This window comes from Somniosus microcephalus, chromosome 20 (genome assembly GCF_052327205.1).
Source record: "Somniosus microcephalus isolate GS21.2 chromosome 20, FLI_Smic_1.0, whole genome shotgun sequence".
NCBI lineage: Eukaryota > Metazoa > Chordata > Chondrichthyes > Squaliformes > Somniosidae > Somniosus > Somniosus microcephalus.
Window position 1 is genome coordinate 8,554,221 of NC_141006.1, and position 12,206 is coordinate 8,566,426.

The following is a 12,206-nucleotide window of genomic DNA, read 5'->3' on the forward strand; positions in this document are numbered from 1 at the left end:
TGAACTGACCAGAGGGTTTCCACAACGAGGTGCAACTTTGCTGCCCCCCAACTCACGATTGGTCCTGCTAGACCAGCTAACCCATGACAGGCCTGGAATTGAACCTCGGACCTCACAAGTGTGTATGGCTCAGCTGTCTTTACCGTGGAACCATCGTTAACTAATGGGTCAAACCCTAGCCAGGGACGTTAGACATCCAGTGCACTCCCCATTCTGCCCTCACGTTACACCTTTATTGTTATTGCTCTGACTAGCACAGTGGATTCTGTTTGACAACATTCAGTACTTGAATTCATTCCCTGACTGTTGCTGGAAATGTTATTGCACTGGGTTTCTGCAGCTGCCTCTGGGCTGACCCTCCCTGGACTTCAACATAGGCACTGAGGCAAACCGCTGCTCTGATCTGATCTCTGTGGTGGTCTGTGATGTTGTATTTGCATGGGAATCAGAGGATGAGCCAGGACTGGTGGCAGCAACAGCTCGAGGTCCAGTGAGAGGCGGCAGCAGGTCGGAGGGGGTCAGGAAGAGGTGGCAGTTATCCAACTCACTTCATCGATCTGGGAAGCATGGGCATTACAAGAACCAGCTCCATTTATTGACATCAGTAGGCTTCACCATACTCCTCTCATGGTGACCAATAGGTTTTCTTCAAAAGTGTTGTTTTAAAACAGAGTGCAAAGGAGTTTGAAAGATAAATATTTATTAATCTGACACTGGAGGTCCGTTGTCTTCTATTGAAGTACAGTTGCTGTGTATGACAGACATACCCGCCCCAGCAGTGTGGGCTCCACACGCCCTCCTGATCACACCGGTGTACCTTCCTTGCTGGCAGACTGCGCTTTCTCTGCAGCTGCTGCCTTCTGCTTCTGCCGTTTGGCGGCACGCAGTTTCTGCACCTCCTGGAATACCTGAAACAAAGCAAAACACTCGTGAGTGTGCGAGTGCCTGCGAGTGAGCACGAGTGCCTGTGTGTGAGTGAGTGCGAGAGTCCAGCCTTTCCCGTCTCTTATAATCCACACAGCTTTTAACCTCACTGGTTCCCTCCATTTGCATCTCGACTGGGCCCGGCTACTCTCTGCTCCCCTCTTCGTTTCTGTCGGTCCCGACAGATCTTCCTCATTGCCCAAACCAGTTCTAATGAAAGGTCTCCACCCTAAAGACTAAACCCCTTCAGACCTGCTGTATATTTCCAGCATTTTGTGATGTCTTTTCATCCAAAACTTTTGTAGCAAACATTACTACTGTGGTAAAACCACCAAGGAACTCCTGTACAAGTGAATAACTGCCTTTAAAGCAATGTTACAGCACCTAGGTCCGTTTGCTGAGAGTAAACAAGCTTTCTGTAAAAACCCTGAAATAACGCGATGATGTCATCACGTTGGTCACGTGGTGCCCTGAGTGGCGGGAAACTTGACGACGTCAAGACGTCAGGAGGTGGGCGGTTCTAATTTCAGTCCTCGTGGAACTAGCTACTGTACAGACCGGTTTGTGATTTCTCCTGCATATTTTGTTTTCTTCATCAGTTTAATTAAATTCGGTGAATTTACTGAACTGACTCGACCTCAGTGATTTAGATAGGAATCCGTAGATTCCTACACTACAAGACTTCCACTAATTCTACTTCCTTTATCGGAACGTTTGGTTACACGGGGAGCTGGCTAATTACTCATACTGGGCTCGTCCTTCTTCCTTTCCGTGTGCCCATAATCAAGAGTTTCACCCCTTCCTTCTCAGGGCATCATCTCTTGCTGGGCTGTAGTTCCACTGGCACCAGGCAGCCACCAAACCTCACCCAAGTGACCATTCTTCATGCATGCGTCTGGACAATGTCTGTCGGCAGGCTACTCAACCGTGGGGCATCCCAGCTGAGCCTGATACCATCTGCACTAGATATCAAGACTTGTACTTTCTAGAATCAGTAAGGGGGGGGGGGGGGGGGGGTGACTGCAGCTTCTTTCTGGATGGAACGCCTAGGATGGGCCAAGTGGCCCCTCCCAGCTACAGCTGTTCTGTTACCCGAACCTCCTAGCCTCTCTACAGCCTTTTCTCAAATCAACTTCCTAACATACTTGCAGTTCAACAACAACTTGCATTTATATAGCGTCTTTAATGTAGTAAAACTTCCCAAGGCACGTCACAGGAGCGATTAACAAGCAAAACTTGACACCGATCCAGACAAGGAGATATTAGGACAGGTGAGGGTCAAGAGGTAGGTTTTAAGGAGTGTCTTAAAGGAGGAAAGAGAGGTGGAGAGGCAGGAATTCCAGAGATTAAGGCCTAGTTCTACAGCAGGAAGACAGTAATGAGGTGGCACCCTCCACACTGGGAGGGTGGGGTAAGGGCCTTGGAGGTCATTATATTGTAAAATGGGCTCACTGTGTCAAGCACCAACGCTGCACGTCTATTGACATCTGTTCAGTTTTCTCACCGCAGTGCCAATTGATGCTGGCATATTGTCTTATGGGCAATGGCCATCCTCCAGTACCTTGGCCATAGGATCAGTCTCAGTGCGTTAGTCCAGCCAGTGATCACCGACGAGCCATTCCATCATGGAGCTCCTCCCAACACGGCCTGATCCAGCCCTCACCTGACATTCACACGGTACGCCAAGAAATGGTGATCAGAAGAGGAGCTCGGTGACCAGTTTCCCATCCTTATCAGGGAGCCGGGGCTTACTGCAGCTCCCAGATTAGATTTAAGATTTAGCCCTCCCCCCAGCCCCGATAATCAGTTTCGCCAAACCCGGTTCAGATCCTTACCCTTATGCACAAAGCTTTCTTAGCAGCCCATCGCTGCGTCACCCTCCTGTAATACTCGGGAGGGAAGGTATACTGAATGCCCAGCTGGGTGCACACGTTCTCGAACACCTCGTAGCGCGTTCGCCGGAGATACTTCAGCAGCTTCTTCCGCCTGTCGATCGCCAGCAGCATGTAACGTTTGTTGGTCTTATCCTGGTCAACAAAAGACACATCTGAGCACCTTGGAAAGGGGTACTGGATTATGTAGTTACCACATGACCCAATAAACTACATCATACCCAGCAACACCGCAGTCTGCTACAAGTTTGTGTTTGGGGGGAAGTCAAAGGTCATGTGATTGGTTTAGATTTTCACTTCCACTCAAGTGTCACCAAGAACAGTATTGTGCCCCCTCCATTTTAACCAGTGTGAGACAGGATGTTAATATACAGCCTTTTTATGCAAAGGTTTGTTAAAATACAGAATCCATTACAAGGGGCCAGTAAAACCCAATCGATCGTAACATTTAGATAAATACAAAGTAAAATATTAAAAAGGACATGAGGAAAGAGCAGGGAAATGGGACTAGAGTAGAGAATTCCTTTGTGAAGTATAACACAGGCCAGATGGCCTCCTCCTGTCCTTAGGCTTCTGAGTTGGCACAATCTTTAAAACTCTTGTATACATTTTATGTAGGTTAAAAGTAAAGCTGCTTCTACACTGTCCCATCAAACACTGCCAGGGTAGGTACAGCACGGGTTAGATAGAGTAAAGCTCCCTCTACACTGTCCCATCAAACACTCCCAGGGCAGGTACAGCACGGGTTAGATACAGAGTAAAGCTCCCTCTACACTGTCCCATCAAACACCCCAGGGCAGGTACAGCACGGGTTAGATAGAGTAAAGCTCCCTCTACAGTGTCCCATCAAACACTCCCAGGGTAGGTACAGCACGGGTTAGATACAGAGTAAAGCTCCCTCTACACTGTCCCATCAAACTCTCCCAGGGCAGGTACAGAACAGGGTATTTTTTAATTCGTTTATGGGATGTGGGCTTTGCTGGCAAGGCCAGCATTTATTGCCCATCCCTAATTGCCCTCGAGAAGGTGGTGGTGAGCCGCCTTCTTGAACTGCTGCAGTCCGTGTGGTGAAGGTACTCCCAAAGTGCTGTTCCAGGATTTTGACCCAGCGACGATGAAGGATCGGTGATATACTTCTAAGTCAGGATAGTGTGTGACTTGGAGTGGAACTTGGAGGTGGTGGTGTTCCCATGCGCCTACTGCCCTTGTCCTTCTAGGTGGAAGAGGTCGCGGGTTTGGGAGGTGCTGCCGAAGAAGCCTTGGCGACTTGCTGCAGTGCATCTTGTAGATGGTACACACTGCAGCCACGGTATGCCGGTGGTGGAGGGAGTGAATGTTTAAGGTGGTAGATGGGGTGCCAATCAAGTGGGATGCTTTGTCCTGGATGGTGTCGAGCTTCTTGAGTGTTGTTGGAGCTGCCCTCACCCAGGCAAGTGGAGAGTATTCCATCACATTCCTTACTTGTGCCTTATAGATGGTGGAAAGGCTTTGGGGAGTCAGGAGGTGAGACACTCGTCGCAGAATACCTAGCCTCTGACCTGCTCTTGTAGCCACAGTATTCATGTGGCTGGTCCAGTTAAGTTTCTGGTTAATGGTGACCCCCAGGATGTGGATAGTGGGGGATTCAGTGATGGTAATGCCATTGAATGCAAGGGACGGTGGTTAGACTCTCGCTTGTTAGAGATAGTCATTGCCTGGCACTTCTGTGGCACAAACATTACCTGCCACTTAGCGGCCCAAGCCTGAACGTCGTCTAAGTCTTGTTGCATACAGGCATGGACTGCTTCATTACCTGAGTTGTGGTGAATGGCACTGAGCACTTTGCAGTCATCAGTGAACATCCCCATTTCTGACCTTATGTTGGAGGGAAGATCATTGATGAAGCAGCTGAAGATGGTTGGGCCTAGGACACTGCCCTGAGGAACTCCTGCACCCATGTCCTGGGGCTGTGATCCCACAACCATCTTCCTTTGTGCTAGGTATGACTCCAGCCAGTGGAGAGTTCACCCCCCCGATTCCCATTGATTTCAGTTTTACTAAGACTCCTTCATGCCACACTCGGTCAAATGCTGCCTTGATGTCAAGGGCAGTCACACTCACCTCACCTCTGGAATTCAGCTTCTTTGTCCATGTTTGGACCAAGGCTGTAATGAGGTCGGGAGCCGAGTGGTCTCGGCGGAAACCAAACTGGGCATCAGTGAAAAGGTTATTGGTGAGTAAGTGCCGCTTGATGACACCTTCCATCACTTTGCTAATGATTGAGAGTAGACTGATGGGGCGGTAATTGGCTGGATTGGATTTGTCCTGCTTTTTGTGGACAGGACATACCTGGGCAGTTTTCCACATTGTCGGATAGATGCCAGTGTTGTAGCTGTACTGGAACAGAAGTCTTCAGCACGACAGCCGAGATGTTGTCAGGGCCCACAGCCTTTGCTGTATCCAGTGCACTCAGCCGTTTCTTGATATCACGTGGAGTGAATCAAATTGGCTGAAGATTGGCTTCTGTGATGGTGGGGACCTCAGGAGGAGGCCGATATGGATCATCCACTCGGCACTTCTGGCTGAAGATGGTTGCAAATGCTTCAGCCTTGTCTTTTGCACTCATGTGCTGGGCTCCACCATCATTGAGGATGGAGATATTCATGGAGCCTCCTCCCCCCGTTAGTTGTTTAATGGTCCATCGCCATTCACGACTGGTTGTGGCAGGATTGCAGAGCTTTGATCTGATCCATTGATTGTGGGATCGCTTAGCCCTGTCTATAGATGCTGCTTCCACTGTTTAGCATGCATGTAGTCCTGTGCTGCAGCTTCCCCAGGTTGACACCTCATTTTTAGGTACGCCTGGTGCTGCTCCCAGCATGCTCTTCTACTCCTTATTGAACCAGGGTTGGTCCCCTGCTTGATGGTAATGGTAGAGGGAGGGATATGCCGGGCCATGAGGTTACAGATTGTGGAGAAATACAATTCTGCTGCTGCTGATAGCCCACAGCACCTCATGAATGCCCAGTTTTGGGCTGCTAGATCTGTTCTGAATCTATCCCATTTAGCACAGTGGTGGTGCCACACAACACGATGGAGGGTGTCCTCAGTGTGAAGACGGGACTTCATCTCCACAATGACTGTGCAGTGGTCACTGTTACCAATACTGTCATGGACAGATGCATCTGTGACAGGTAGGCCGGCGAGGACGAGGTCATGTAGGTTTTTCCCTCGTGTTGGTTCTCTCACCACCTGTCGCAGGTCCAGACTGGGTGGGATATTAAAGGGTATGGGGAGTGAGGGGGGGACTGGGATTAGGCTGGGTGGGATATTAATGGGTATGGGGAGTGAGCAGGAGAGTAGGATTAGACTGGGTGGGATATTAAAGGGTGTGGGGAGTGAGCAGGAGAGTGGGATTAGACAGGGTGGGATATTAATGGGTACGGGGAGTGAGGGATTAGACTGGGTGGGATATTAATGGGTATGGAGAGTGAGCAGGAGAGTGGGATTAGACTGGGTGGGATATTAATGGGTACGGGGAGTGAGGGATTAGACTAGGTGGGATATTAATGGGTATGGAGAGTGAGCAGGAGAGTAGGATTAGACTGGGTGGGATATTAATGGGTATGGGGAGTGAGGGATTAGACTAGGTGGGATATTAATGGGTATGGAGAGTGAGGGGGAGAGTGGGATTGGACTGGGTGGGATATTAAAGGGTATGGGGAGTGAGGGGGAGAGTGGGATTGGAGTAGGTGGTTGGGGCTCAGATGCTTGAAATTTATACTAGATTTTACACAGCTGTGTGCCTCAGTCACATCACCCTTTGCCTCTACTTTCCTGTGGACCAATTCTGAAAATGGACCCCAGCCTGCTGCACCTCCCCGTTGCCTCACATGGGCTTGGTGCAGACTGAAGGTACAGGATCGGACAGGAAACACGTGGAGAACCCAACGTGTCATGCAAGCTTGTGCGATTCCACGAGCCAACGCAAACACGCTTCGGAGTTTCAGGGACAGATTGGGATACAGTAAACCCCTGCTGTCCTGAGCGGAATGGGTGGGCTTCGTATTCGCATTGCTGTTGACTGTGCCAGATCTGGACGTTATCAACAATGTCTCTGGAGGTCCCACGCTGGCCACTCGCCAGCATAAACCGCGCATGCGCGATAATTTGAATGGGCCGCGCACCCAAAAAAATTTAGCATGAACATTGGTTATCAAGAGGGGAAATATCAGCCAGGTTTTCTGCAGAAAGTACATTGGGGCTCATTTCTAGAGGGATAGAATTGAAAAGCAGAGAAGTTATGTTAAATTTTTATAGGACCTTGGTTAGACCACACTTGGAGTCGTGCGTGCAGTTCTGGTCTCCATATTATAAAAAGGATATAGAGGCACTGGAGAAGGTGCAAAACAATTCACAAGGAGGATACCAGAGCCGAGAAGTTATAACTATCAGGAAAGGTTGAACAGGATGGGGATCTTTTCTCTAAAAAAAAAGTTTTTTAAAATTATGAACAGGTTCGATGTGGAGAAGATGTTTCCACTTGTGGGGAGTCCAAAATTAGAGGTCGTAAATATAAGATCGTCACTAATAAATCCAATCGGGAATTCGGGAGAACCTTCTTTACCCAGAGAGTGGTGAGAATGTGGAACTCGCGACCACAGGGAGTGGTTGAGGCAAATACCATAGATGCATTTAAGGGGAAACTAGATAAGTGCAGGAGGGAGTGAGGAATAGAAGGATAGGCTAATAGGGTGGGTCGAAGGAGGGTGGGAGGAGGCTTGTGTGGAGCATAAACACCAGCATTGACCAGTTGGGCCTGTTTCTGTGCTGTAAAATTCTATGTAATACTATGGTGGCCTGGTGATCCCTGCCGGAGGGGCACGTGTAGCTAACGAGTGAAGTCAGGCTCGGTCAGGATCCCTGCCAGTCAAATATCCAGCTAACACTCGATGTCCACCTTCACACATGAAGAGCAGACACCTGGCTGAGGATCACGAGTGCCACTGCCACCGGCGGAATCATACGTCAACAAGGAATCAATGTCTCACCTTGGAAAGTGGAGGGAACTTGGTAGAAAAGGACTTCTTTAAAAGGTGTGTGTGTAAATTGAGACATCAATCAGGCTCATTACAACATCACCTTTCACAATATACTGTCACAAGCCATGGTGGTGAAGCAAGCCTACAGGAAACAGTTCATCCAGAAGAAACCAGAGAGTGGTGAGAATGTGGAACTCGCTACCACATGGAGTGATTGAAGCGAATGGATTAGATGAATTTAATGAGAGGCCGATGTCACCATACGTCCTGTTTCTGTGCTGTATATCCTATGAATCGAGATCTGTATCAGTCAGTAAAAGGATGAAAATTGCAAACTGTAATGAGGTAAAAAAGAGGAACTGAGAATGGACTAACAGCAGTTTAAAAGGCTATTGGTGTCAGCTGTGGCTCATTGAGAGTTCACTTCCCCGCAACCCCCGACCCCCAAGTCAGAAAGTCATGGGTTTGAGCCCCACATCCGGATTCCAGCACATAATCTAGCTGACGCTCCAGTGTTGCGCTGAGAGATAGTGCCCCAGCCCTAGGCTCGGACAGGGGGGCAGCTCCCCGGGGACTGCCTCGGACAGGGGGGCAGCTCCCCGGAGACTGCCTCGGACAGGGGTGGGGGGCTGCCCGGGGACTGGCTCGGACAGGGGGGGGCTCCCCGGGGACTGCCTTGGACATGGTTGGGGGGTGGGGGGCACTCCCCGGGGATTGGCTCGGGGGGGGGGGGGGGGGCACTCCCCGGGGATTGCCTCGGGGGGGGTGGGGGGTCTCCCCGGGGACTGGCTCGGACGGGAGTGGGGGGCAGTTCCCCAGCCCCAGGCTCCTCCGGGGTACAGTTCCCCAGCCCCGGACCCATACAGGGATTAGCACTGGGGGACCCTGGCTCATTATTATAACTTTACTAGGTTGAGAGGGCGACCAGCAGAGGAATTGAAGCCGGTCCTCCCTCGCCGGTTGTGACTCGGTCTGATAACAAGCAGCACATCTACCCACTGACCAAGGGCTGCTTCCCTCACTAGACACAGGTCCAGCAGCACTGAAAACTCTCTGGACTGAAAGCGATGACAGGGTGCAGCTTAGCACTGCCTCCCCCTAATAAATCCCCCCCCCGCCGCCCCAGCACCTCTCTTCCCACTCGGTCTTCAATTGGGGGTGCGAGATGGCAATTTGCCCAGCTGTGCGAGGGGGCACAGAGAGCCTGGAACGCAGCTGGGGCTGGGATTACGACACAGGGAGAGACCTCACACTGAGGTCTGTGTCAGCTTTATGCTGTCCCGCTGCAGTGTTAGAACCCCATTCATTGTGCGAACCGCTCTCGCACTCTGCCACTCACCTTCCTGTGTATCTGCAGGTGCTCTTGGTAATTCCGAATTTTTGCTGTTAAGATGGCAACTGTGAGAAGAGAGAGACAGTTAGACTCCCTATTATTTAACATTACGGTCATGCAGAACCATTTCAGGCATCAGAGGGCTTCCAGTACATCCTAGTAGCCTCACACAAAGAAAGAAAGAATCTGGACTCCCGTGGCACTGCTCAAGGGGAGCCTGGGGTCTGGACTCCCGTGGCACTGCTCAAGGGGAGCCTGGGGTCTGGACTCCCGTGGCACTGCTCAAGGGGAGCCTGGGGTCTGGACTCCCGTGGCACTGCCCAAGGGGAGCCTGGGGTCTGGACTCCCGTGGCACTGCCCAAGGGGAGCCTGGGGTCTGGACTCCCGTGGCACTGCCCAAGGGGAGCCTGGGGTCTGGACTCCCGTGGCACTGCCCAAGGGGAGCCTGGGGTCTGGACTCCCGTGGCACTGCTAACGTGACATAGATGCTTTCCATTACACTCCACACCTGGTAAGTCTAGTGCACCCCAGACTTCACACTTCATTACCGATACAAAATAATCTCCACAGGCATATTAGCAAACAAAATGTGACACCGAGTCACATAAGGAGATATTAGGACAGGTGAGCAGAAATTTGGTAAAAAAGGTAGGTTTTAAGGAGTGTCTTTAAAGAGGAGAGAGGCAGAGAGTCGGAGAGGTTTAGGGAGGGAATGCCAGAGCTTTGGGCATAGGCGGCTGAAGGCAAGGCTGCCTATGATGGGGCAAAGGAAATCGGGATGCGCAAGAAGCCAGAATTGGAAGAGCGCAGAGATCTCAGAGGTTTGTAGGGCTGGAGGAGGTAACAGAGATAGCGGAGGGGGGAAGCGAGGCCCTGGAGGGCTTTGAACACAAGGATAATCTATCCAATTCACCCTGAGGCTTTTCTACTCAGTGCTCTTCCACTACCTCCCTGAAGAACCAGCTCACCACACGCTGAGTATGTCTGTGCACCTTCCATCTAGGCGCAGAGAGACAACGGCTACACCCGGGAAATGGGTGTGAGGTAGAGAGCTCCAGGATTCTGACCCAGTCCTGCAGCAAGAATTTAGGGAGCTAGGGGCAAGATTAAGGAGCAGGACCTCAAAGGTTGTAATCTCTGGATTACTCCCGGTGCCACGTGCTAGTGAGTATAGGAATGGGAGGATAGGACAGATGAATGCGTGGCTAAAGGGATGGTGCAGGAGGGAGGGCTTTGGTTTCCTGGATCACTGGGTCTGCTTCTGGGACAGGTGGGACTTGTACAAGTCGGACGGTTTACACCTGAACCAGAGGGGAACCAATATCCTTGCGGGGAGGTTTGCTAGCACTGCTGGGGGGGGTTTAAACTAACTCGGCAGGGGGATGGGATACAGAGTGGAGCTATAGTAGGGGGTGATGTACAGCCAAATACGGAGAAAAAAACAAGTCAGCAGGGAAGGCAGAGCAAAGATGTGAAGGCAAAAGGGAATATGGCAGGGCTGGAAGGCATTTATTTTAATGCAAGGAGTCTTCCAAATAAGGTGGATGAACTGAAGTTGTTGTTGAACACATGGGAGTACGATATTGTTGCTATCACGGAGACATGGTTGAGGGAGGGTCAGGACTGGCAGCTGAATATTCCGGGGTATAGAATCTTCAGGCGAGACAGAGGGGGGTGTAAAAGGGGAGGGGGTGTTGCAATATTAATTAAGGAGTCTATTACTGCTGTAAGGAGGGATGATATATTAGCGGGTTCCTCTAATGAGGCCATATGGGTAGAACTTAAAAACAAAAAGGGGTCAAGCACTTTGCTGGGAGTGTACTATAGGCCCCCAAACAGTCAGGGGGAGATAGAGGAACAGATATGTAGGCAGATCTCAGAGAAGTGTGAAAATAATAGGGTAATAATAGTGGGGGATTTCAACTTCCCCAATATAAATTGGGATAGTCAGAGTGTGAAAGGCTTAGAGGGTGCAGAATTCTTAAAGTGCATCCAGGAGAGCTTTTTGAGCCAACATGTAGAAAGTCCTACAAGAGAGGGGGCGGTACTGGACCTAATTCTAGGGAATGTAGCCGGGCAGGTGGTGGAAGTGTCTGTAGGAGAGCATTTTGGCGATAGTGACCATAATTCGGTGAGATTTAAGGTGGTCATGGAAAAAGACAAAGACGGCCCGGAAATAAGGGTTCTAAATTGGGGGAAGGCCGATTTTAATAAGCTAAGACAGGATCTGGCCAAAGTGGACTGGGAGCAGCTACTTATAGGAAAATCCACATCAAAACAGTGGGAGGCTTTCAGAAGGGAAATAGAGAGAGTACAACACCAACATGTTCCTGTAAAGGTCAAGGGTGGGACCAACAAGCAAAGGGGACAAAAGACGGAGGAAGCCCTAGAGGAGTATAAAAGGTGCAGGGGCATACTTAAAAAGGAAATTAGGAGGGCGAGGAGGGGCCATGAAATAACACTGGCGAGCAAAATAAAGGAAAATCCTAAGATGTTTTATAAGTATATTAAGGGCAAGAGGATAACCAGGGAAAGGGTAGGGCCCATTAGGGACCAAAGTGGCAAGCTGTGTGTAGAGCCAGATGAAGTAGGTGGGGTTTTAAATGAATTTTTTGCTTCTGTGTTCACTATGGAGAAAGACGATGTAGACATAGAAGTCGGGCAAGGGGACTGTGACATACTTGAACATATTAGCATCGAGAGGGAGGAGGTACTAGCGGTTTTAGCAGGCCAAAATGTGGATAAATCCCCAGGCCCGGACGAGATGTATCCCAGGCTGTTGTGTGAGGCAAAGGAGGAGATTGCAGGGGCTCTGACACAAATTTTCAGAACCTCTCTGGCCACAGGGGATGTACCAGAGGACTGGAGAACAGCTAACGTAGTACCATTATTCAAGAAGGGTAGCAGGGATAAACCAGGGAATTACAGGCCAGTGAGCCTAACATCCGTGGTAGGGAAATTATTGGAAAAAATTCTGAGGGACAAAATTAGTCTCCACTTGGAGAGGCAAGGATTAATCGGGGATAGTCAGCATGG

At 50.2% G+C, this 12,206-nt stretch overlaps 1 protein-coding gene across 2 annotated transcripts in view; it reads right to left on the reverse strand.

The window, feature by feature from the left end:
* Positions 1–683: 683 nt before the first annotated feature.
* LOC147103043 (small ribosomal subunit protein uS15m-like) overlaps positions 684–12,206 on the reverse strand; it is a 49,793-nt gene continuing 38,270 nt past the window's right edge. For both annotated transcript variants that reach the window (XM_085962317.1, XM_085962316.1), the window contains 3 exons: positions 9,177–9,235; positions 2,760–2,951; positions 684–908 (listed from right to left, as the gene is read on the reverse strand). In XM_085962317.1, the coding sequence (XP_085818443.1) occupies positions 804–908; positions 2,760–2,951; positions 9,177–9,235 (356 nt within the window). In that variant the 3' untranslated portion in view covers positions 684–803. The remainder of the gene's footprint in view (positions 909–2,759; positions 2,952–9,176; positions 9,236–12,206) is intronic.